The 22,800-nt window shown below is 37.9% G+C and overlaps 1 protein-coding gene across 2 annotated transcripts in view; it reads left to right on the forward strand.

Moving 5' to 3' along the window:
* BZW2 (basic leucine zipper and W2 domains 2) overlaps window positions 1-20,412 on the forward strand; it is a 63,843-nt gene extending 43,431 nt beyond the window's left edge. For both annotated transcript variants that reach the window (XM_030308049.1, XM_030308048.1), the window contains exons 7-12: window positions 2,189-2,298; window positions 7,234-7,404; window positions 9,275-9,421; window positions 10,741-10,879; window positions 18,386-18,508; window positions 19,952-20,412. In XM_030308049.1, coding sequence (XP_030163909.1) covers window positions 2,189-2,298; window positions 7,234-7,404; window positions 9,275-9,421; window positions 10,741-10,879; window positions 18,386-18,508; window positions 19,952-19,980 — 719 coding nt within the window. In that variant the 3' untranslated portion in view covers window positions 19,981-20,412. The remainder of the gene's footprint in view (window positions 1-2,188; window positions 2,299-7,233; window positions 7,405-9,274; window positions 9,422-10,740; window positions 10,880-18,385; window positions 18,509-19,951) is intronic.
* Window positions 20,413-22,800: the final 2,388 nt, after the last annotated feature.

Raw genomic sequence — 22,800 nt, forward strand, 5'->3', positions numbered from 1 at the left:
ATAGTAAATTGAGAGTCGAGTGATCTTAGAGATTTTCTATAGTTTTGGGCTTAATATAGCTCAGATTTATGACAGTTCAGATTCTGTAATTGTCATTAGTGTGTTGTTCATATTGTGACATTTTAAAGTGTTTTCCTGAAGAGAATTTGATACTCCACATCTTATTTATGATGTGAGCCATTTTACCCTCAGAAAAACACAAGATAAAATGTAAACAGTAAATGTTAATTATGTTAGATTTCCCTAGCCTTCATAACAGAAAATAATTGTCTTTCTGGTTGTATTAAAATCCTAAGTGATTTCTACAAATTCCTCAAATAATTTGATGGACAATGATGAAGCAAATATAAAATATTAATGGTTATAAAATTTAGATAGTGGGTGTAAGTAACTAACAGTGTTTACAGTTCGAAACACCTGTTTTATTGTCCTAGCCATAGTGGGTTTTTGGGTTTTTTTTTGTGGGGGGTGTGGGGTGTGTGTGTGTGTGTTTGTTTTGTGTGTGTGTGTGGTTTTTTTTGTTTTGTTTTTTTTTACTCATTCCTCTGCTCATTCGAGTGAAGAAATTAGGGCAAAGTTTGTGTTTGTATAAATGATATATTGATTGAATGCTCTTACTTGCAACTAACTAGAAGATGGAACTCAAATTGCTGTATAAGAAATTTTGTTCCATATAAGAACCTTTATTTCTTATGTCCAAAACAATAATATTCACGTCTTGGATATTTTCTCCTGTTATTTCTCACTACCAATCATAGCATTATCAACTTTATTCCCAGTATGGTTTCCCTGGTCATTATACGATGTCTGCTGGTACAGTTATGGGACATCCTTTCTTGTTTAGATTCAGTGGGAGAGTACTTCTCAACATAGAATAATTTATCATGCCTTCAGCTGATTGGCCACCATAGGCCACATGACTAGTTTTGGCCCAGTAGCAGTTGCCAGGGAGGCGCCCTGGGCAGATGGGCTTAAAGCGAGGACTCTCGACTAATCATTGCAGAAGGAAATGGTACCAGGACTTAGACTTGAAGTCACCTGGCCTATGCAAAATGGAAATTCTCTTAGGAAAAAAAGGGGGTGTGAGGGATTTAGGCTGCAACAGTGAAGACTTCAGAAAAAATCAGTTTAATATTTCAGCTGCATTTTAACTTGGAAATTTAATAAATGTAACATTAACTTGGAAATTTGTAGTGTTCACAGAGGAACTGTCTTCTAGCTATCTAATTACTTATATTTGGAAATAAATCCTAATGTCAATATGGATATGTAATTGAGCGGTTTTCTGATTAACATTAGCTCTTTTAGTAATCTCTTTTAAAATATCCAGAGAAGACTTCAGTTTGAAACAGCATCAGTATTTTTATAGCTTGACTCATGAGGTTTTTTTTTTTAATTTTTTTTTTTTTTAACATTTATTCATTTTTGAGAGTGAGAGAGACAGAGCATGAGCAGAGGAAGGTCAGAGAGAGAGGAAGACACAGAATCAGAAGCAGGCTCCAGGCTCTGAGCTGTCAGCCCAGAGCCCAACGCGGGGCTTGAACTCACGGACTGTGAGATCATGACCTGAGCCAAAGTCGGATGCCCAACCAACTGAGCTACCCAGGCACCCCATCATGAGTTTTTGTTTGTTTTTTTTTTAATGCTTTTTACAAGAAATAAACTTACAAAGTAAATATTGCCTGTTCATCTATAGCTTTATTTATATCTTTCACTATTAATGCATTTTGCCTAGTATCATTTATCAGCACGTTAATTAATGTGCTGCCATTTCATTTTTATGTCTCAAGATTTAGTTGTTATACCTCAGGATCACTGTTACAGACATGAAATACTGGTGAACCACAGGTGAAAGAGAAGCAAAAACAAAACAAACAAACTAGAAAATATTGGGTTTTCAATCTGTTTTGAACCAAGGTAAAAATAAAGACACGGTTACTCCAGGTTGGAATTAGGGAGTCTCACTTTGAAAAATGTTTTAACTGTTTTTCCTTTTCTTTTGAGTAATGGAAACAGAACTGTGCCTAAAGAGCTATCCATTTTTCCTCTGTACCAAATCACGTCTTTGAGCAGCAGACTCCGTTCAGGAAACCTAGTGAGCAGCTTGGCCCTGTCTGCCAATCACCGGTGTTTTTGCTTATTAAAAGAATTCAACTCTCACTGTTTCTTTTTCTGTTTCTTTAAACAGGCATTGCAGCCTCATTTGCGGTCAAGCTTTTTAAAGCATGGATGGCAGAAAAAGATGCCAACTCTGTTACCTCTTCTTTGAGAAAAGCCAACTTAGATAAGAGGCTGCTTGTAAGTGTTGTCTGGATAAGGGGTTGATGTTTCTGTCGTGGCTTTGGCAATGGATGAGTGAAATGCTTGGGTCTGTGTTAAATCAGAGCCTGGTCCCTTTTATTTCTGTATTACTGGCAGAGGGAAATTAATTCCATTTTAACATTTATCATATAAATGAATGGAATCAGAAAATTAAAGAGTCATAAGGGACTATTGTGATTTTCGGATCTGGATATTTGTTGAGATTATGTTAACATTGATCAGAATTAACCTTTTTTTTTTTTTTTTTTTTTGTAACTAGTAAGTATGCAGATTTAACGTTGCAATATGATAAAGTGCCATCAGTCTAATTAAACATTTCTCATGTGTTAGTTTGGAGATGGGTGATACTAATCTCACATACTTATTAATGTGTTAACAGAATAAGAGTTTAAACAGAATTCCTTGTTTATACCAAGACACCATGGAAATGACTTAGCTATTAAGAAAGCAAACAAATTTGTTATGGTTGATTTGAAGCTCCCACTATCACAGTTGCTTGATTATGTTTTTTATTTCTCTTTCTTTGTGGTTTTCGAAAACAAATGAAGAGAAATATTTTGTTCTTAATATTTCTATCCACTCCCTACAATTTCTTTCTGCTAGAAGTCACACATGTGCAAAAGACAGAGATTTCTCCAAGTGACATTGCTCTTCTAGTCTAGGACAAAGTCTAAAATTGAAAGACGCCCCTTGGGGCGCCTGCCTGGGTGGCTCAGTCAGTTGAGCGTCCGACTTCGGCTCAGGTCATGATCTCGCAGTTCATGGGTTTGAGCCCTGCTTTGGGTCCTGTGCTGACAGCTCAGGACCTGGAGCCCACTTCCGATTCTGTGTCCCCCTCTCTCTCTGCCCCTCCCTGTCTTGTACTTGGTTTCTCTGTCTCTCAAAAATAAATAAACATTAAAAAAATTAAAAAAAAAAAAAAAAAAGAAAGAAAGACACCCTTGCCATCTTCTCTTCACCTTTTCTCTCCTCGGTTTTTTCTTCCACTGTGTTTTAGTGTGCAATTCTGTCTGTCAGTCCAAGGGATTACTGTAAAATGGGCTCCTCCCCTCAGAAAATCCGAGAATAATTTTAACTGTAAATGCTTTTATTCTCTATCTCTTCAAGTTCCTTTGTCTCTTGAAATTTACCTTCAAATAGCCCTTTGGGTATTTCAAGTCTTTAGACTATGATAAAGACCAACGATTAACTAGATGATCATCTAGTTGATTTCTGCCGATAATTATTTTCATTCAGCCTATGTTTCTGTGCCAGACATGCTCCAAGAAGCTATGGAGCCAAGAGAGAACAGGAAGGAAAAGTTCCCTGCCCTCATAGCAACTTACTTTCTCCTGGACTTAGGGCACATCCTTGTGTACAGAAAGAGGAATCATAAAAGATAAGTGAATAGGTTGCCAAGCAGGGTGGAAGTTCATATGAAGGCAACATATTCTCGTCCCTGAGTCTGTGGATTAACTGTATCTGGGCTAGATCCCTCCGTGATCTATACACCTTTTCCTTCCGGGACCTAGCCTGCAGGAACACTTCCCATGCAAGCCATTCTGTCCTTATGGGAAAGGGCAGAAACAAGGGAGACTGAAGTAAACCCTCCAGTGCAGTCAAAGCTTACCTTCTGCTGGCCAAAAGTCAGAGTGAAGCCTGGCACTGGGGTAGGAAAGTTCATTCTGTCACAGCTTACTGTTCCACCCTTGCAGCCAGACATAGCAAGGAGGGACTTTAATACTCATTTAAAGAGAGGGGGCACATGACTGGTAATAAAGGTACAGTCTGTTATGGTTTGCCACAAAAGACTCAGGTTTATTTGTTTGTTTGTTTTTAAGTTTATTTTGAAAGAGAGAAAGGGAAAAGAAGGGGAGGGGCAGAGAGGATCTGAAGCAGGCTCCGTGCTGATAGCAGAGAGCCCAAACTCACGAACGGTGAGATCACGACCTGAGCCAAAGTCAGACACTTAGCCAACTAAGCAACTCAGGTGCCCGAGACACAATTATCTCTTAAGGCATCGTTCCTCAAAGATGCCCGTAGGCAGAGCTTGGTTAACTTAATTAGGTTACCTCATAGATTTATTCTTAAAGTGTCTTTCCTTTTTGAGGAATACATCATTTAACTGTTCCTACTTGGTTTCTACGTCTGCATATGTTTTGGGTATGAGAAGCACAGGTAGAAATTTCTAGCAGAAACACTGTAAGCTCCATGAGGACAAGGTAATCCTCTGTGGAGCCTACCTGCTTGATATTTGCTAACTCAGTGAATGAACGAGAAGCTAGAGGGTCAATTTCACCATCAAGGAGGAAATTTTTATTTATTTAACACATACAACAAAATTCTCTCTGGCCGTACTAGTACATTTTAGGGGAAAAGAAGCATATCTCAAAGTTTGCAGTTACCCATTTCTGTAATACAGAAGCAAGAAAAACAGCAAATCTGAAAAGAGGGGATGGGAGGCAACAGACTAAATCAACCATTGATTAGGAAACCATTAAGTAGGAAAACTCTAAGGAATATCAGAGTAGGAGGCAGTTTTCAGTGGCAGAGGAAGATCTCTCTGATAAGGTGCCTTTTTTTTAACTGTTTTATTTATTTTGGAGAGCACAAGCTGGAGAGAGGCAGAGAAAGAGGGGGACAGATGATCTGAAGCAGGCTCTGCCCTGACAGCAGCAACCCCAATGCGGGCTCGAACTCATGAACCATGAGATTATGGCCTGAGCCAAAGCCAGACACTTAACTGACCGAGCCACCCAGCTGCCCCAAGGTGACATTTGTGTAAAGACTTGAAGGAGTTGAGGAGTGAGCTTTATAGATATCTCCAGAAGAGTTTTCCAGGCAAAGGGAACAGAATGCAAAGACTTTGGGGGCATGCCATGTTGGGGACAGCAGTGGGGAGTGTTTGGTAAGAACAAAAGTATAGATCAGCTTGGAGACATAGCAGGTCCCATATCATCTAGGAACTTTGACTTTTATTCTCAGTAAAATGGAAAGCTTTGTGGAAATTGGAAAACTCTGGCTTTGCTTTGAATAGACTCAGAAGCAAGAGCAGAAGCAGGGAGACCTTAATCTAGGGATGAGGTGATGGAGATTTGTGCCTGGGTAGGGTTTTTCTGACTAATGCAAACCATGCTCCAAGCCAGTAAATATCATGATAGGATTTAGACTGACTTTACTTCAGCTTAATCTGAATAATAATCCTCACTGTCTTAAATGTGTCATTTATAAGGACTTTGAATATAGTTCATAAATAAACCCCCAGGAATATGTTTGATATATTCCTCTGAACATAACTTTAGATCAAACTTAGATCAAACTTTGCAGTCACATTCTTCCTAAATTGAATACTCAATGTTGGCACGGAGTAACGGAATAATTACCGGCTATGGGCATAGTCTGCTATGTCCTTAAATATACCTGACTACATAATTTGGGTCAAGCTGTTTAGCCTTGTTGAGACTTAATTTATCCTCTATAAGAGTTTTTACTTTATGTAATTTTCAGGAAAATAGCCACATTTTGATTCCTAGAAGAAAATCAAAATTAAATTCATTCCCCAAATCCCAAATTTGTTAGACCTTTTGAATGCTAGAACAAATGTCAGTGACTAAATTTCAGTCTGATGTGAAATGTTTGTTTTACCATGAATGCGTTTAATAGCTGCTCCCACCAACTCTTCTGACATTTTGAAACTCCTAACTCAACAGGGGAAGTTATGATACAGAGACTGTTGAAATTTGAGTCGTGTCATAGAAGCCTTTGGCTATGTCCCTCTACATGGTAGCAAAACTATTAGAGATTTTTCTACTGAGATTTTTACTAGAGGCATATAGCCATCGACCATATATGTGCAAATCGAACCACCATAAAAATTTGGATCTACTTTTTAGACTGCAGCAGTCTGAAAAATGTGAAAGCTTTGAAAATTGCCTTAATATCTTAGCTGGGTGTTGAAGTCACACAGGATTAGAATATGACTAAGTGTTACTGGGACTTTTCCAAGCTGTGTAAGGTAAAATGGAAATGAGGTAAAAATATGCAAGCAGCCATGGTGTATTGCTCTTTAAAAATTTCCAACAGAATTATGTAATGAACTGAAGAGTTGGGAGGGTGGGTTTAGATTAGATCTTGCTGTTGCTTAATTTAGAGCCACCATCATTAACAGATATCACAAAAATTCTCTTTAGCTCCAAGCTAGTATTAGACTAATAGCAGCATTTTCTCAGATTGTGAATAGAAGTTCTTGAGATAATAGTCAGTACTGTTTCCTAATATTACCTCATGTCATCTCAGCATTATTAAAACTGACTTTTGGGGCACCTGGGTGGCTCAGGCCATGATCCTAGGGTCATGAGATTCAGTCCTGCATCAGGCTCTGCACTGAACGTGGAGTTTGCTTAAGATTCTCTCTCTTTCTCTTTCTCTCTCTCTCTCTCTCTCTCTCTCTCTCTCTCTCTCTCTCCCCCTCCCAACTCCTGCACTCTCTCCCAAATGTATATATACTATACATACATACATATTAATATGTATGTATGTATAGTATATATATCAGAAAAACCTGACTTTTGTCCATTAACTTGTAAGTTACGTTATTTGCATTTAATTTAGCAAGTTCACTTCTGTATTCATATATGCTATACTTTGAGTAAAGTGAAAGAAAAAGTAAATAATGCTTCAAAATAGGTGAAGCTAGTTTATACAAGTTGATTAGCATTTTTTTCTTTGTAAACCTGTCCGATTTAGAAGGTGCTTAGCAAATGCTCCAGAAAGATACCCAAGATTCATTCATTTGAAAATCATTCTTTGTTCTGTTCTTCCCAGTGTGTGAGATATTCTAAGTGCCATTCTAATATGAAAAGTTTGTCCTTCATTGCTTGCTGACATTTGAATAGTTTGTTGTGTAACGGTCTTTTTCCTTTTGTCTTCAAGGAACTCTTTCCAGTTAACAGGCAGAGCGTGGATCATTTTGCTAAATACTTCACTGACGCAGGCCTGAAGGAGCTTTCCGACTTCCTCCGAGTCCAGCAGTCCCTGGGCACCAGGAAGGAACTGCAGAAGGAGCTCCAGGAGCGTCTTTCTCAGGAATGCCCAATCAAGGAGGTGGGGACCTGGACTTATTAGATCACTGCAGAACACACCAATGAGAGGATTAACATCGAAGAGCATAGGCTCGACCTTCCTTAAGAAGACCCACCTTTGTTTACTGCTGGGAACTTAATGTACCTGTTCATACCATCTCAGTTGCAAAGTGTTGATTCAGAATCCTCTGGCATATTCCAGAAATTAGTGGTTATTTCCACACAAGTGATTTATTTTATCACACTACTGTGATTAACGAAATATTTTCATCTGTCGAATAGATTTGCCATCTACTGTCAGTTATGCACCATTATATGGTGGTTTTTCCATTTAATCACAGATAATACAATATGGTTAAGTATACGATCAGTGTTTGAAATCAACACTATGTATTGCGTGCATCACTGGGTATGAACATGTAGGGTTTTGTTTTTTTTTTTTTAATTTTAAGACAAAAATTTTTGATGGTTTTTGAATTCGTAGCATGGGAAAAGACCACTTGAACTAATGACTTGTTTGATCATAGTCACAATAACTGCATATCCCTATAATATAAATACTACATTTTTTATAATAATAGTTCATGTAGCTATCGCTGTATCTTTTTAAATTTTTAAAAAATTCCTGCCTGAAGAAAACTTCCCATGTGAACTTTAACAACTTTTACGTGACAATCCAAAAATTAAACAAAGTCCTTTCCTTTTGACATTTACTTCTGAGTCCCAAACCCTTACCACTCTGTGTGCCCTAAGCCCCACATGGGACCTTACATGGCTTAAGACTAGAGAGTTCCAGACCAATGCTATCCAGCAGATGGAGGTGTTGGAACAAAAAATATTTCTAAGTCTCATGGCAGTAAGGTCAGCATTATAGTCAGTAACATTTCTGCAAGCAAGACCTTGTGATTTTCCATGAGGTGGAAAAAAAAAAGCAAACCCAAAAAATGCTGTGATGCTTCTAGATGCAGAGATGTCGCCTGTCTTTGCATCTTTCTCTGGCCAGCGTAGTCTCTGGGAATTAACCAGAGCTTCTTAACCCATTCCTGATACCTGTGCAACCCAGGCCAACAGGAAAGAAAAGAATGTATTTTCACTAAAAAGGGGCAATGAGGGGAGTGGTAGTTGTGTTATTCACCAAGTCGTAGTGTACTTGAGGTATAGATTATGGTGTTTTATCACTTTTGAGGACGTAACCTCAATTTGTGGTTGTATTTCAAAAGGAAAAGTTTTTTTCCTGACAAGTGTGATATAAAATACATTAGGCTAGACAGACCTTTTATTCCATACTGTCAGATTTGAGGATAAATTTGCATATCAAACATAATTTTAAGGGGAAAATAACCTGTCCAGTGTTGCTGCATTAATATGTATCATATAAAAAAATGGCTTTGGCACTTTACAGCTTATTTTCATGGCTCATGAGAGTCTAAAGTAATGATTAAGAATGAATTGTGGTAAATCGACTTGTACAAACCCAACACGTTATTCATCTAGAGGTTTAAAGTTGTGAGTTGGAGGTAAAGATTCACAGCTCCGTGAGCTAATTTCAAACCCAGAGAGTCAAACCAGCTCAAGTCGTCTGTTCTGCTGGACCCAAAGGGGTGCTGCATGTAAAAGAATAACTTCTAAGAAACAAAGATTCCCTCTCACTTCCTATTATCCAGCAGCTCCTGGCCAGAGATAAGCCTATTAATTTTGGAACTAAAAATAAATCTGCTTTGAGAACAAATCATTGTGTTTTTCCTCCCTCTTGTAATCTGAGAGTATGTACTGGGAAGGGAGGGGCTGAGCAGAATATTTATCCACCCAAAGCCTTTTACTGACCAGGCATGGTGACAGGGAAACTGCCATCTGCCTGTTAACTCTCTGACCCCTTTTTCCATGAAATGTAGGTGGTGCTCTATGTTAAGGAAGAAATGAAGAGGAATGATCTTCCGGAAACAGCAGTGATTGGACTTCTGTGGACCTGTATAATGAATGCTGTTGAATGGAACAAGAAGGAAGAACTCGTTGCAGAGCAGGCCCTTAAGCATCTGAAGGTACAGGATCAACAGGAAACAGTCTTGGCCACAGACCAATTGTAGCTCTTAACTGTATGATACGTGGGTTCTAACTGCCATTCACCCAGGTTTGGGCCAAAGGCATTATTTCCCGTCTAAGACTAAAGTCTTACTAAACACAGTGTCAGAAAACACACAGAATAATTAAAGTTAAAGAGAAATATGGTCTAACTGTATTGGTTTCCTTTTACATGACAAAAATTCCTGGTAATATTTTTGTTTAAGTAAACTACAAATTGGTATTAGAATTTGAGAAGTATCTACTCCTGAAACCAGTATTGTACTGTATGTTAACTAAATAGCATTTAAATAAAAATTCCAAAACATTTGAAAAGTATCTGAGTGGTGGAAGAGATCAACCGATTGTGTAAATAGCATGTTTTTGAGCAAGGATAAATGTTTTTGCTTTCATTAATTGTCTTCTCCCTATAACACTATATTAAGATGAGTGAAAGACATATCTTCCTTCAGAGTTTACATTTGAATTGGGAAGTCAAAGACTACCTAGTAGAGGGGCACCTGGTTAGCTCAGTCAGTTGAGCATCCATCCCTTGATTTCACCTCAGGTCATGATCTCACGGTTCATGGGATCAAGCCCCACCTCGGGCTCTGCACTGACAGCACAGAGTCTGCTTGGGATTCTCTCTCTCCCTCTCTCTTTGCCCCTCCCCTACTCACATGCGCACACTCTTTCCTTCTCTCAAGATATAAATAAATGTAAAATAAAAAGACTGCCTAGTGGAAACTAGGTAGCATACAAATTAAAGATAATCCTCTGTGTTTAGAACAGAGGAGTGCGTGAAATCTGCAGGTTAAGTTGATCAGGGAAAGCTCCTTGGAGGAGATTTGTGTTGAAATGAGAAAACGGCTCAACATCAGTGACTAGAAGCCAAGGACAATTAGGACAAAGGGAACAATAGGAACTAAGCCATAAAGATGACCTGTGAGGGTGTCTGGGATGTCTAGGGAAAGAACTCCACACTCCACCAGTACTAAATGTGGCCACCCCAAGACCTCACTCTGCCTCCTTTTCATAGTGCCCTTTAAACAGTAGCATAAGTTACCTTTAATAGTGTCAGAATTTTATTTGGTCTCTTCTTTTAGTGGGTACATTGAGAGAAATCTGATAAGATGCTGGGCTAAAAAATTAATTTTGATTGGACACAATGTTCTAATGAGATAACCCTTAAAGTGAAAGCTTCCTAAAGAAATCTCCAGATTTCTGTTGTGTTTCAAGTATTGTCTCTGTACCTCCCAAGAAAGTTAATGGTTGGTTTTACTCCCCACTTGTATTTCAGCAATACGCTCCACTCCTGGCTGTGTTCAGCTCCCAAGGCCAGTCAGAGCTGATCCTCCTCCAGAAGGTTCAAGAATACTGTTATGACAACATCCATTTCATGAAAGCTTTTCAGAAGATCGTGGTTCTCTTTTATAAAGGTATCTATCCATATTGCCCTACCGCTCTGTTTCCCTGTTTTGTTGAAGGTCTTTGAGGGCCAGCGCAAGGGCTAAGGCAGAGGGAGACATGGGATTCATGCTAAACTTTGTAAGTTTTAGTGAGACAGCCGTATTATGTTAGAAGAGAGAAAGTGTATATGCCGCATATTCATGGTCTCAAGAACCAGCCTGATGAAGCCCCTGGGCACATTGCCAGAAGACTACTGATAAACCGGTTATTATTTTGGGGGAGGGTGGGGGGGTGGTGAAAAAGACTGTAATAACAGAAAGTAATTAGGTCTATTGTTGAATTGTAAGAATTAGCTCTAATAACTATAATTACCAAAGTCTGCCTATAGTATATTGAGATCTTCTCAGATGCCATAAAGCTGACGAAAATTATTGAAATAATTAGCTTTTTACTTTGTATTTTAATTATTTGGCCCAGCCATTCTCCTGTTTTTCAAGGAAATGACTATTTTTAGATTTCCCTTTACTGTCTTTTCATTATATTTGTAAGGATTAGGTTGTCATGGCAACTGGCACTGCCTTCAATAAATGAATGCTATTAGGGTTTTAACTGATCTCCATGTCTATACCTACAGTATATAAAAAATAATCCTGGACTATTCTTTGGTCTGAGTTCATGTAGTTTTATGGGGGAGGAGGGAAGAACACTTAGGAAATAACACATTTTGAACATTATAAAATGTTTGCTAGAAGGTACGGCAATCTTAAATGGCAATTTAATATAGAAAGAAAAAGTAAAGTACAAATTAACATCAGCCAAATCTTTCTTTTCCTTTTGATGTGTTCTTAAATTTGTCTACTTTTCTAATGTGTATTTTGAGAGAGAGAGAGAGAGCAAACAAGCAAATTGGGGAGGGCAGGAGAGAGAGGGACACAGAGGATCCAAAGTAGGCTCTCTGCTGTCAGCAGGGCTCAACCTCGTGAACTGTGAGATCATGACCTGAGCCAAAGTCCAGTGCTCAACCAACTGAGCCACTGAGGCACCTCTTACATTTGTCTATCTTGGATGATCATTTGGGCGAATTAGTATAAAAATTTTACATCATTTATTAATGACTACTTTATAGATGTTAATGGCACTTCACAGAGTCTTAACTGGCCGTCAAGATTCTTCAGATGGATATATATCTTGCCCCAGGTGTTTGGGTGATAATTTACTTTCTCAGCATTTAGGTATTCAGCACAATCTTTATTATATCAGTAGGAGAAAGTACTGACTGCTAAGTCTCATTTGAAGTAATTTGGGTTTTCCTCCGGCCAGATCCAAGTTAGGTCCTCTTGGACATGGTCATGAGAGTCAACATCCTAAAACTAGGGCATAAATGGTCTCCATGGTTACCCATCAGAACCAAATCTGCAGATCATATTGCCAGCCCACCTTCTTTAGCAGCCAAGGAGAAGCCATGCCCATCTAGCCTATGGCCATTCTGTCCACATGCACCATAGCAGACTCCACTGTAAACAGGTAGAGAGACCTCTGAAATTTGTTTCCCATTTGCTTTGTGAGTGGCTAGTATTTTCCACTACAGAAAAGCGAACTGTTTATAAACTAGTGCCTAAGCCCACAATTTGCTTTCTTGTCATTTAATAGCTAACCCAACCAGTGTCTCTAACCAAATCTTTTTGTAACTGAAACATATGTGTTGGAACTTTATCTGTAGGAGCACCTCATTTTATTATTGAACTTATTCACCAAAACAAACAAAAAAACCCTACTTTTTTGTCAGTAATGGCATCTATTAAAACACTTTTCCAGATTTCTCATTTTAACCATCAGTGTCAACATCCTTCCCCGTTGACCTCCTTTTAACAACTACTGACAAAACCGGTTGCTTTCAGTTATTTCCTCTTGTTCAGCCCCATATGCTAAGGAACAGTGACCAGAAATGACAAAATAACCAAGAAATGGGTACCAAAAAGTAAAAAAGGAGAAGAATAAACTCTTCCTTAGGCCATTGATAGCTAGGTGGTCACTTTTTAAATAACCAAAAGTTAGTAAGGTCTGTGGAAAGTATGAGCAGACCCACGGGAACATAGGAAGGTGTCAACATCAATTTTATTTTGGCCTAGTTCTTTTTGTAAATGAAATCAGGAAACTGTAAAGTGAATACCGAAAATAAATCATTGAGAAGTTAAAACTAAGTGTTATTTTCTAGGTAATTTCATAATTTCGCACAAAATTGTATATCTAGTCTTTTTCTGAAAGAAGTAATTATATATATATTTTTTTCTTGGAAACATGGAATCCCCGAGGAGTGATTATTCCATCCCATTTTTTTTTTTTTTGTTAACGTTTATTTATTTTTGAGACAGAGAGAGACAGAGCATGAACGGCGGAGGGTCAGAGAGAGGGTGACACAGAATTTGAAACAGGCTCCAGGCTCTGAGCTGTCAGCACAGAGCCCGACGCAGGGCTCGAACTCACGGACCGCGAGATCATGACCTGAGCCGAAGTCGGCCGCTTAACCAACTGAGCCACACAGGCGCCCCTCCATCCCATTTTTTAAGAGAGTTATGGTGTTTACCTTCTTACCTTTTTTGGATAGTGGTCTTTTATTTGACCTAATTTTATCCAACAAATATCTGGGCACCAGGAGATATATGTTATTTGTTTTTACAAGGATTTGGATGTCCTTGTTCTGTATTTAATACACCTGGAAAGGCTTGATGAACAGTGTTATGTATTAAAGCCCTCTTTTCCCAGCGCTATAACACATATGAATCACCTGGAGAGCTTGTTAAAACACGGATTCCCCAGGGATTTGGGTTCTTTTTAATTTTTTAATGTTTATTTTTGAGAGAGAGAGAGAGAGAGAGCATGAGCAGGGGAGAGGCAGAGAGAGAGGGAGACACAGAATCTGAAGCAGGCTCCAGGCTCTGAGCTGGCAGCATGTAGCCCCGATACAGGGCTCGAACCCATGAACCAGGAGATCATGACCTGAGCCGAAGTCAGACACTTAACTGAGCCAACCTTTGGGGATTCAGGTTCTGAAGGTGGGTCCAGGGTTGGGCCCACAAATTTGCATTTTGAGAAATTTCCAGGTGATGCTGTGACTGTTGGTCAGGACCACTTGTCTGATGGGTCATTAAATGCCAGAAATGACAAATTCCGGGAACTATGGTAACATGTTTCAAGATTATACTTCTCATTAATTCCACGTACACATACACATTCAACAAATATCAAATAGTATCTTGTTTGTGTCTTTTATGTAATGATGTGGATTCCTTTTATTTACTATAAGGAACACTTTGCTTTATAGCAGGGTTTTTTTTTTTTTTAATAGAAATAATTTCTTCTTTCCCATTTAATCTAGTATGTACGCACACATCTTCTCTGTATTTCTAGAACTTGAGGATGACAGAAACTTGGGAATTTGATTCCCCATGTCTCTGACAAACCTATGTTTTTTTTTTTAACAAATGCCATTATTGAAAGATTTTTTTTAAACATATAAATAACAGGGAAATAAAAGTGAATAAACTGTAAATAATAATACTTTTCACTAATGAAATAAAAAAGTGGTGATTTGTCATTTAGTAAAGATTCTCTTTCCGATTTAAATCTAGATTTTTGTATTTCTGTGCAATAGGAAGAATAAATCCATCACTAACCTTCAATCATCACATTATTCATTTTTGAAATAATTTCTTTCTCTTCCTTTCTAAAGCCAAGTACCATACTCTCAGCATGTCCATCTGAGAGAAATATAAACCTGTCAGGTACTGGCACTATCTGTGTCATGGGTTTTATTGTTTGCAGTTACTTCTTAGGTTAATTTCTGTCCTTTGTGGATATTTTTCTGAAAGAAACTTCCTGTTCTCATTCTAAAAAAAAAAAAAAGGTGAGTGGCCTTCTCGCCGTACATTATCAATATTCTTAGGGTAAATTATTTTTCACTTAATGTCCCTGTGTGATGCCCGTAATGAAATTTTTAGTTCATTAAAAAATAATGAATTTCCTAAGTTCCAAGTCATAGTTTTTAACTTAAATATGTAAGTAATGTTCTCGAAAGCTTTGCCATTCTCAAACCACTCGTACAGTAATTCCTCTTTGATCATCACAAAAACCTAACATTTAAATTCTAACTCTGCAAATTGAGAAATATGTAGTTGTTCTCATCGAGTTAATTAATCTGTCCATCATACATTTATTGAATGCATAGGAGATGGCAGGCCTTCCATTAAATGCTGGAAGTGAGTTAATGAACAGAATAGTTCCTGAGTTCCTGGATTTCAGAGTGTAGAAGAAAACCAAGGATTACAGTCCTCGTTTCATTTCTAAAATGAGGCTCACACAGAGGGTGATACTGAGGAAGGGCACACAGCATTCCACCAGACATGATGAGGAAGTTGGCCAGACAGGATAGAGAAAATTATTTTTTAATCTGAGGGAGTTCTACATGCAATTGTAGGATGTCTGCTTTTCTTGTGGGACTTGCACTGATATTCTGTATTCCTAGTAGGATTTCTCTGGGAGATCCCAGCAAACACTTTGCTGCTTCTCTCTATTAATGAGAACTCTCCCCACTTTTCCTTAGTGGAGAGAAAAAAAGTTCTCTCTTTATTTCTCAAGAAGTTCTTTCCTCTTTAGATTAGACTTTTCACTAAACAAAAGTTGAGTGTCTTTTTAAGCTTTTCGATGTTTGTGCTTTGCCCCCTAAGTTGCCCTGGGTGGTTGCTTTTGTCCCTTTGTTATTATTTATTCCCCCCTCTACGAGGAGAATGGTCTTGCAGGCAGAATTCATTACAAAATTAGGCTTTTCTAAGAACTCAGCTTTGCACCTGGTCTCCTTTTCTGCTAACAGTGTATCTGATAAGTTTTACCTAATGATCTAATATCTGTGGTTGACAAGATTTTAGTAGCTGCATGCCCTCTTTCAGCCTCTGTGGGGCAATAAAACACATGAATGAGTTCTCCATCTTCAGAAGAAAAACCTGAGAAAAAATAATAACCTTAAAGTGCAGCCTCAATCAGCTTTCCACCATGAGCATGGTATCACCACAATTCATTAAAGTGGGGAGTTAACATAGCATTTCCCTATGTGTTTGTCACATTTTAAATTCCATTTGTTTTATAATAATAATAGTTCTGTAGTACTTGCGTATAATTTATAAGCTGAAAAGCATACATATGTTGGTTGTATGCGCTCAAAATTGTCCCATTAGGGGAGCATGATCAAAAAAGTTTGGAACTAAAGCTGTCTAAATCAGAAACATCTTAAAAATGTTACAAAGACAAAATATTAAAAAGGATATTTATTTATTTAAAGTTTATTTATTTTTGAGAGAGAGAGAGAGAGCGAGCACACAAAAGTGGGTTAGGAGCAGAGAGGGAGAGAGAATCCCAAGCAGGCTCCACACTGTCAGCACAGAGCCCGATGCCGGGATCAAACCCACAAACCGTGAGATCATGACCTGAGGCAAAGCCTGGCACTTGACTGACTGAGACACCCAGGAGCCCTAAATAGGACTTTTAAGCTCCATGTTGGAGGGGCACCTAGATGGCTCAGTCATTTACTAGTCCAACTTCGGCTCAGGTCATGATCTCACGGTTTGTGAGTTTGAGCCCCACATGGGCTCTGCGCTGACAGCTCAGGACCTGGAACCTGCTTCAGATTCTGTGTCTCCCATTTCTCCGCTCTTCCCCCACTCCACACACACATACTGTCTCTCTCTCTGTCTCTTTCTTTCTCAAAAATAAATAAACTTTAAAGTAAATAAATAAATAGCATAAAATCCATGTCGGAGCTAGTAAGTGTTCTCAAAGTCTGCGCAAAGCAGCCTTGCACAAGAACAAGTCACTTCCTCAGGCTGGGAAGCATTTGCTCCTCGCCTCAACTAACACTGGGATTTGATGGCAGTTTTTCATCGTTGTGAGTGCAGGGTGTGAGTTGGAAGTGGAAGCTAAAAGCTAACAATAATCCTCTAGGACAACTGATTATGATTTTTACACCGAATTCTTATAGATGAGTAAATCCAGACTTTTTTCTCCCTTTACACTTTGTAGTGTATTTCATAATAAAAACAAACAAAACAAACTTGATATTTTCTAAAACCAGTCCTGTGCATTTTTCATCAGTTCATTCTCTTCCATTGAATCCAAGCCAGTTATTAATTTTGAAAAAAAAAAAAAAAAAACTTCAGGTTTTGGTTATGAAAACATCAGTGGTGTTTTCAATGAAAACAATAGTGGTGTTTTCATTGAAAACAATCTCATTATTTTTCTTATTTTTTGTAAGTTAAAATTCTCTTTCAACTGCACAAACATCATTAGCATGATTTATCGGCATTTTTGGTGGATTGCGCAGGCATTGAGGACAATAATACCCTTTTTATCTGCATCCCATCTCGTTTCTTACTCTGAAATCTGAAAAGACAACCCATTGGAACATTGGCAAAATATGTAGACTATCATTTTCATATTTTCCTTTCTAAACATTAAATGGTCTAAATTAATGGTAACTTGAGGGTTTCAAGGCACATTTCTGGAGTTTAGAATTTAAGGTAACGAGTATTAGTAGATAATTCATTTTGCTGGAAACCTGTAAGAAGTCCACCTAGTGTCTCTTTTTTCTCTTAATGGAGTACAAGGAAAACATTACTCTTGTGACTTAAGATATTATGCTATAAGAGATTCATGACTTAGCAGTAGAATAATCATAGGGGCACCTGGGTGGCTTGGTCAGCTAAGCATCTGACACTTGATTTCAGCTCAGGTCCATGATCTCATGGTTTGTGAGATTCAGCTCCACAAAGACCTCTGCACTGACAGCATGGAGCCAGCTTGAGATTCTCTCTCTCTCTCTCTCTCTCTCTCTCTCTCTCTCTCTCTCTGTGCCCCTTCCCCCACTCACACTCTTAATATAAACTTTAAAAAAAGAGTAAAATAGGATTTTGAGTGTATTGGTCCTGTGATACACCCAGAAAGCTGATCTTCATATTTAATTGTAAATAGCGTTATTACATTCTAGTTATGTGTTTTTATTTGCCATTTTTTTCCTCCTAAAAGAGTAAATCGCCTTAAAAGACCAGTCATTTGAGGTTGCTATTTAATCAAGACGTGTTTGGAGTTGGCAGGACACATAGTGTTCTGAATCGCTGGAATTGCTGATTCATTTGCAAAATTACAAAATAACCCAGTTTCCTACCAGCAAATTAGCACTGAGAAAGACTTCCAAGTCCCAGTAGTGACTCACAGATAAGCTTGCAATATATCATACCTGATGAAATGTATATCGTCGTCATCACTAAAGTATTTGCCAAGCTAACTCCCAAAATACAGCACTGTGCTATATTGGAAATGAGCTTGGTTCCTGTTTCTTGATAAGTGTCAGATATGGAGTTCTTTTATAACAGCACTTTTAATATTTAAAGTCATTGCTTTCTATTAAATTATGAGACATAAAGTTGCTTTTTTTTACAAAAACATCATATTTATGTAGTAACTTGGAAATCTTTGCTTTGAAATTGCAGCTGATGTACTGAGTGAAGAAGCAATATTGAAATGGTACAAAGAAGCACATGTTGCCAAAGGCAAAAGTGTTTTTCTTGACCAGATGAAGAAATTCGTTGAGTGGCTACAAAACGCAGAAGAAGGTATGATTCCATTTAACGACTTTGGTGGTCATTTAGCAAATACTTTCTCATTATAATTTAAGGTATCTACCTCTTGCACAGATTTTTGTTGTTGTAGTTGCTTCTCTAGAACTGAAGGTCTTAGGGTGTCTTCCATATCAAGCATCTTGCCTGTAATCTTAGCCTTCCTTTCTGAAATCAAAGCAATGAAAAGTGCTATGTGTTAAAAAACAAAAGACAACTTTTTCAATTATCCACCCTATAGGAGACAAGGGGGAAGAAATCATCAGCAGTTGTGAAAGGAGGAAAAAAGCATTTGGCTTAATTACACATTATGGGATTATTATTAACCAGTTGACTGGTGCTGAAAATGGGAACACAAGGTGGAAGAATAATAATGGATGAGAGTGAATCCCACTAAGCCTGAGAAGTTTATTTTAGATGACCCAGAAAGATAAAAGTAATTACAGTCTTCAATAATATTTATGAGCATGCTGCATTATTAGAAAGGCAAAGTTCAACTACTAGGTATTTATCCAGGAGATACAGGTATGCCGTTTCGAAGGGGCACACGCACCCCAATGTTTACAGCAGCATTATCAACAATAGCCAAAGTATGGAAAAAGCCAAAATGTCCATTGATGGATGAATGGGTAAAGAAGAGGTAAATATATACAATGGAATATTACTCGGCAATCAAAAAGAATGAAATCTTGCCAATTGCAACTACATGGATGGAACTGGAGGGTATTATGCTAAGTGAAATTAGTCAGTCAGAGAAAGACAAATATATGAATTCACTCATGAGGACTTTAAGAGACAAAACAGATGAACATAAAGGAAGGGAAACAAAAATAATATAAAAACAGGGAGGGGGACAAAACAGAAGAGACTCATAAATATGGAGAACAAACTGAGGGTTACTGGAGGGGTTGTGGGACAGGGGATGGGCTAAATGGGTAAGGGGCTTAAGGAATCTACTCCTGAAATCATTATTGCACTATAGGCTAACTAACTTGGATGTAAATTAAAAAAAAAAAAAAATCCACATCTTAAACTCACCAAGTTGTGCATGTTAAATATGTATAGCTTTTTGTATATCAGTCATAGGTCAATAAAATGGTTTAAAAAAAATAAACAAAATAAAAATTAAAAAATAGAAAGGTAAAGCTCATTTAAAAGCAAAAAAGGAATGAATGTTTGACTGTTTTTCCTAGTCAATGCATGACCAGGGCAAAAAACAATGCCTTTTGGGGGTTGGGGTAGGTAGCATATTGGAAACTCTTTCATGACTCTAAAGGAGTCTTTGGGGGCCCCTGGCTGGCTCAGTTGAGAGAGTCTTCAACTCTCCATCTCAGGGTTGAAAGTTCGAGCCCCATGTTGGGCATAAAGTTTACTTAATAGACATTTTACAAAAGGAATCTCTGAATAAAAAACCTGACTTTTCTCTCTCATCTCTCCTAGAATCTGAGTCAGAAGGTGAAGAAAATTAGATGGCTCAAGAAGCACAATAGGCCACCACACAACACTTTTACTGGGAATGCTGAACCATTTGAGAAGAGAAAACTTGGCTTCCGTTTTCACAAAGGAAAAAAAAAATAGGATAGGCTGCCCTTGTGCGAAGGGGGAAATGGTTTTTGTTTTCGTTTTGTTTTTAAATGGAGCCCTGAGGCATCAGCTATTATACTTGGGACTCTACCTCTCACTCACTATATGCTAACTTAAAGCCATTCAACAAGGAGTCCAGTAGGTATCTGAAATTCAATACTCAACAGACTCCTCTTTTTTAGCTGTATTTTTCAGGTACTGTGTGGTGAACGCCCCACTGGTGTCTATTACAGGGCCACTTTGGTAGTTGTGTATCTGCTCGTGTATGTGATTTGACAAACCAGTTTTTTAAAATAAATGGCTTTTTAAAAATCTGGGCTTATATTCTCAGAGCTTTTATTTCTTCAGAGCACACGGCTTCTTCCACAGATGACATTTCAGCGTTAGGCTTTTTTTCTCCGTCCAGAATTTTGAAAGGTTCCTCTCTTGTCATCTATAAAAACAACTCTGTTCCTTTTGCCATGATAAGTACCACATCTCAGTTGTCTTCATACTGAAATGGAAATTGACTCAAAATACATGCACGTTAGCACAAGCACCAGGAAGTGATCGTATTAACAGTTTTTAGGTATATAAATATATTGTTCCACACTTCTTGTGTTTACCCTCAGCGCAATTTCATCCCTGTTTGGAGGAGAGCTAGTGTACATATGTAAATAGATCTTTGTTTATATTTATAACTAGGGGATTTTAGTCTTTAAAATATCTTGTTCTCAGTAGTAGCAGTGGGAGGCATCTTACTGTTGGGTCAAGCTCTTTGTTTTATGACACAGTTCTTTCTTAACTCTTGGAAAACTTAAGGGCTGCACCTGTTGCTGTTAGGATAATGGTAATCTTCAAGACAAACATTTTAAGAGTTGAAATGGAGAGGATCCATTGGAAACAACAGTCACCAAGTTAAGTATATGAAGAGCTTTATCACTACCGTGTCACCATCCTGTATCAAAAGATAGTTTTCTAGTTTCCTGTTTGTCCTCAGGAAGAAAAGGAAATCTTTTCCCTAGGACTAGACCACACATGTAAATCTGTAACATGATGGATTCCGCCTGTCTTTTAAGTAATCAGCCTTTGATAACTTTCTGTCTTCCCATAGAGCACTCTCAGGTTCACTGTCCCAACAGAGAAATATCGATTTGAATAGATCTTTTTGAAAAATCATCTATATGTGAGAATGTCGTTTTCATAACATGAGAAATGATAATGACAGGAATGATGGGAAGTCAGAATAAAGAGCCTTACAGCACCTTGAAGTGATTAGAATACCCCCAATGTATGTATATATATTCTTTCTTAAAATTCTGAGAAATGCCCCTGTTTCCCAGTCTGCCCTTCTATTTTATAGAAGGAAGTATGAACTCATCCATCCCATTATGGTACACTGCTTTGAAGATGAAAATCACCTGGAAATAAACAAAGGGACAATTCTAGAATGGGTTGTCTTATAGGACAATCCTTTGAGAGAAAAGCAGGAAGGAACCTGACATGAGAGGTGTCTGATACCTTCTGGGCCATTGATTCATCACAAGTCTCCATTATCTACCCTACATCCATCTAAAAATTAGAATTATGAAGTGATAGTTACATCCTAGAGTACATACTAAAAGTGTTTATGTGAATTGAAAGAGAAGTGAAAAATTTTAATGGGAAAATAAATTTGGCCATCTCATTTGATAAGTGCTGACTGCCAGTTGGGATACATGGCATATTTCACAAGTAGAGTAAGTTAAATCTGCATCTGATATTTTGACAAAAAGATCTATGAAAGGTAGAACTTTGAGAATTAGATGCAGTTGGTAATAAAAAATTCATGACAATGTTTATCTTTTATTCTATATATGTCATGTTGCATTTTATATGTCAATGTGTAAGAGGCTTTTCCCTTCATTTTAGGGGATCACAAATAAAAAGTGTGTTAGAGGATATTTGACTTCTCTCCCACTATATCAAAGGTAGCCACACTGAGATCTACAGAAGCACAGAGCTGTCCAGGGCCTTAGAGTTAGTGACCAAGATGGAACTAGAAGTCCCATCTTCTGAGTCCCACACTTATACTTTTTCTCCCCTATGTTCTGCAGGCAAATTATTTATAATGATTTATGTCTCTACAGTTCAAACAAGTGTTTTTGTTTTTGTTTTTAAGAAGCACATTTTTTTATTAGAGAGTACTCATGAACAGGGGAAAGACAGAGGGAGAGAGAATCTTAAGCAGGCTCCTCACTCAGCCTGAAGCCCCATGGGAAGCTCAGTCTCATGACCCTGAGATGCTAACTTGAGCTGAAAACAAGAGCTAGACGCTTAACCAACTGAGCCACCAAGGGGCCTGCCCCTAAACTACCACTTTCAATGAATAAACATCTGGAGATATCCAGAAAATCAATTTTCTAAACTATAAAATGTAACAATTATAGAATACTAAATACTCCATGTTTTCTAGCACAGATGTTTTTCCCAAACAGAATTTGAGATAGTGACTCTAAAGAAAGCAATCATGGAGGGGGGAAATGCTCAAATAGCAAGGCCTTATTTAATAAATTCTCAAACCAAAGTCCTTTCTTTTTCTGAAGGACAGGTGTCTCTTTTCTTAGAAAAATAAAACCTGTCCTAATTATAAAAGTAGTTGCTTTAGTTATCTATTGCTGCATAACAGATTGTCCCCAAAATTTTCACCTTTAAATAACAATTACATCATGGTTTCTGTGGATCAG

Source organism: Lynx canadensis, chromosome A2 (assembly GCF_007474595.2).
Source record: "Lynx canadensis isolate LIC74 chromosome A2, mLynCan4.pri.v2, whole genome shotgun sequence".
Taxonomy (NCBI): domain Eukaryota; kingdom Metazoa; phylum Chordata; class Mammalia; order Carnivora; family Felidae; genus Lynx; species Lynx canadensis.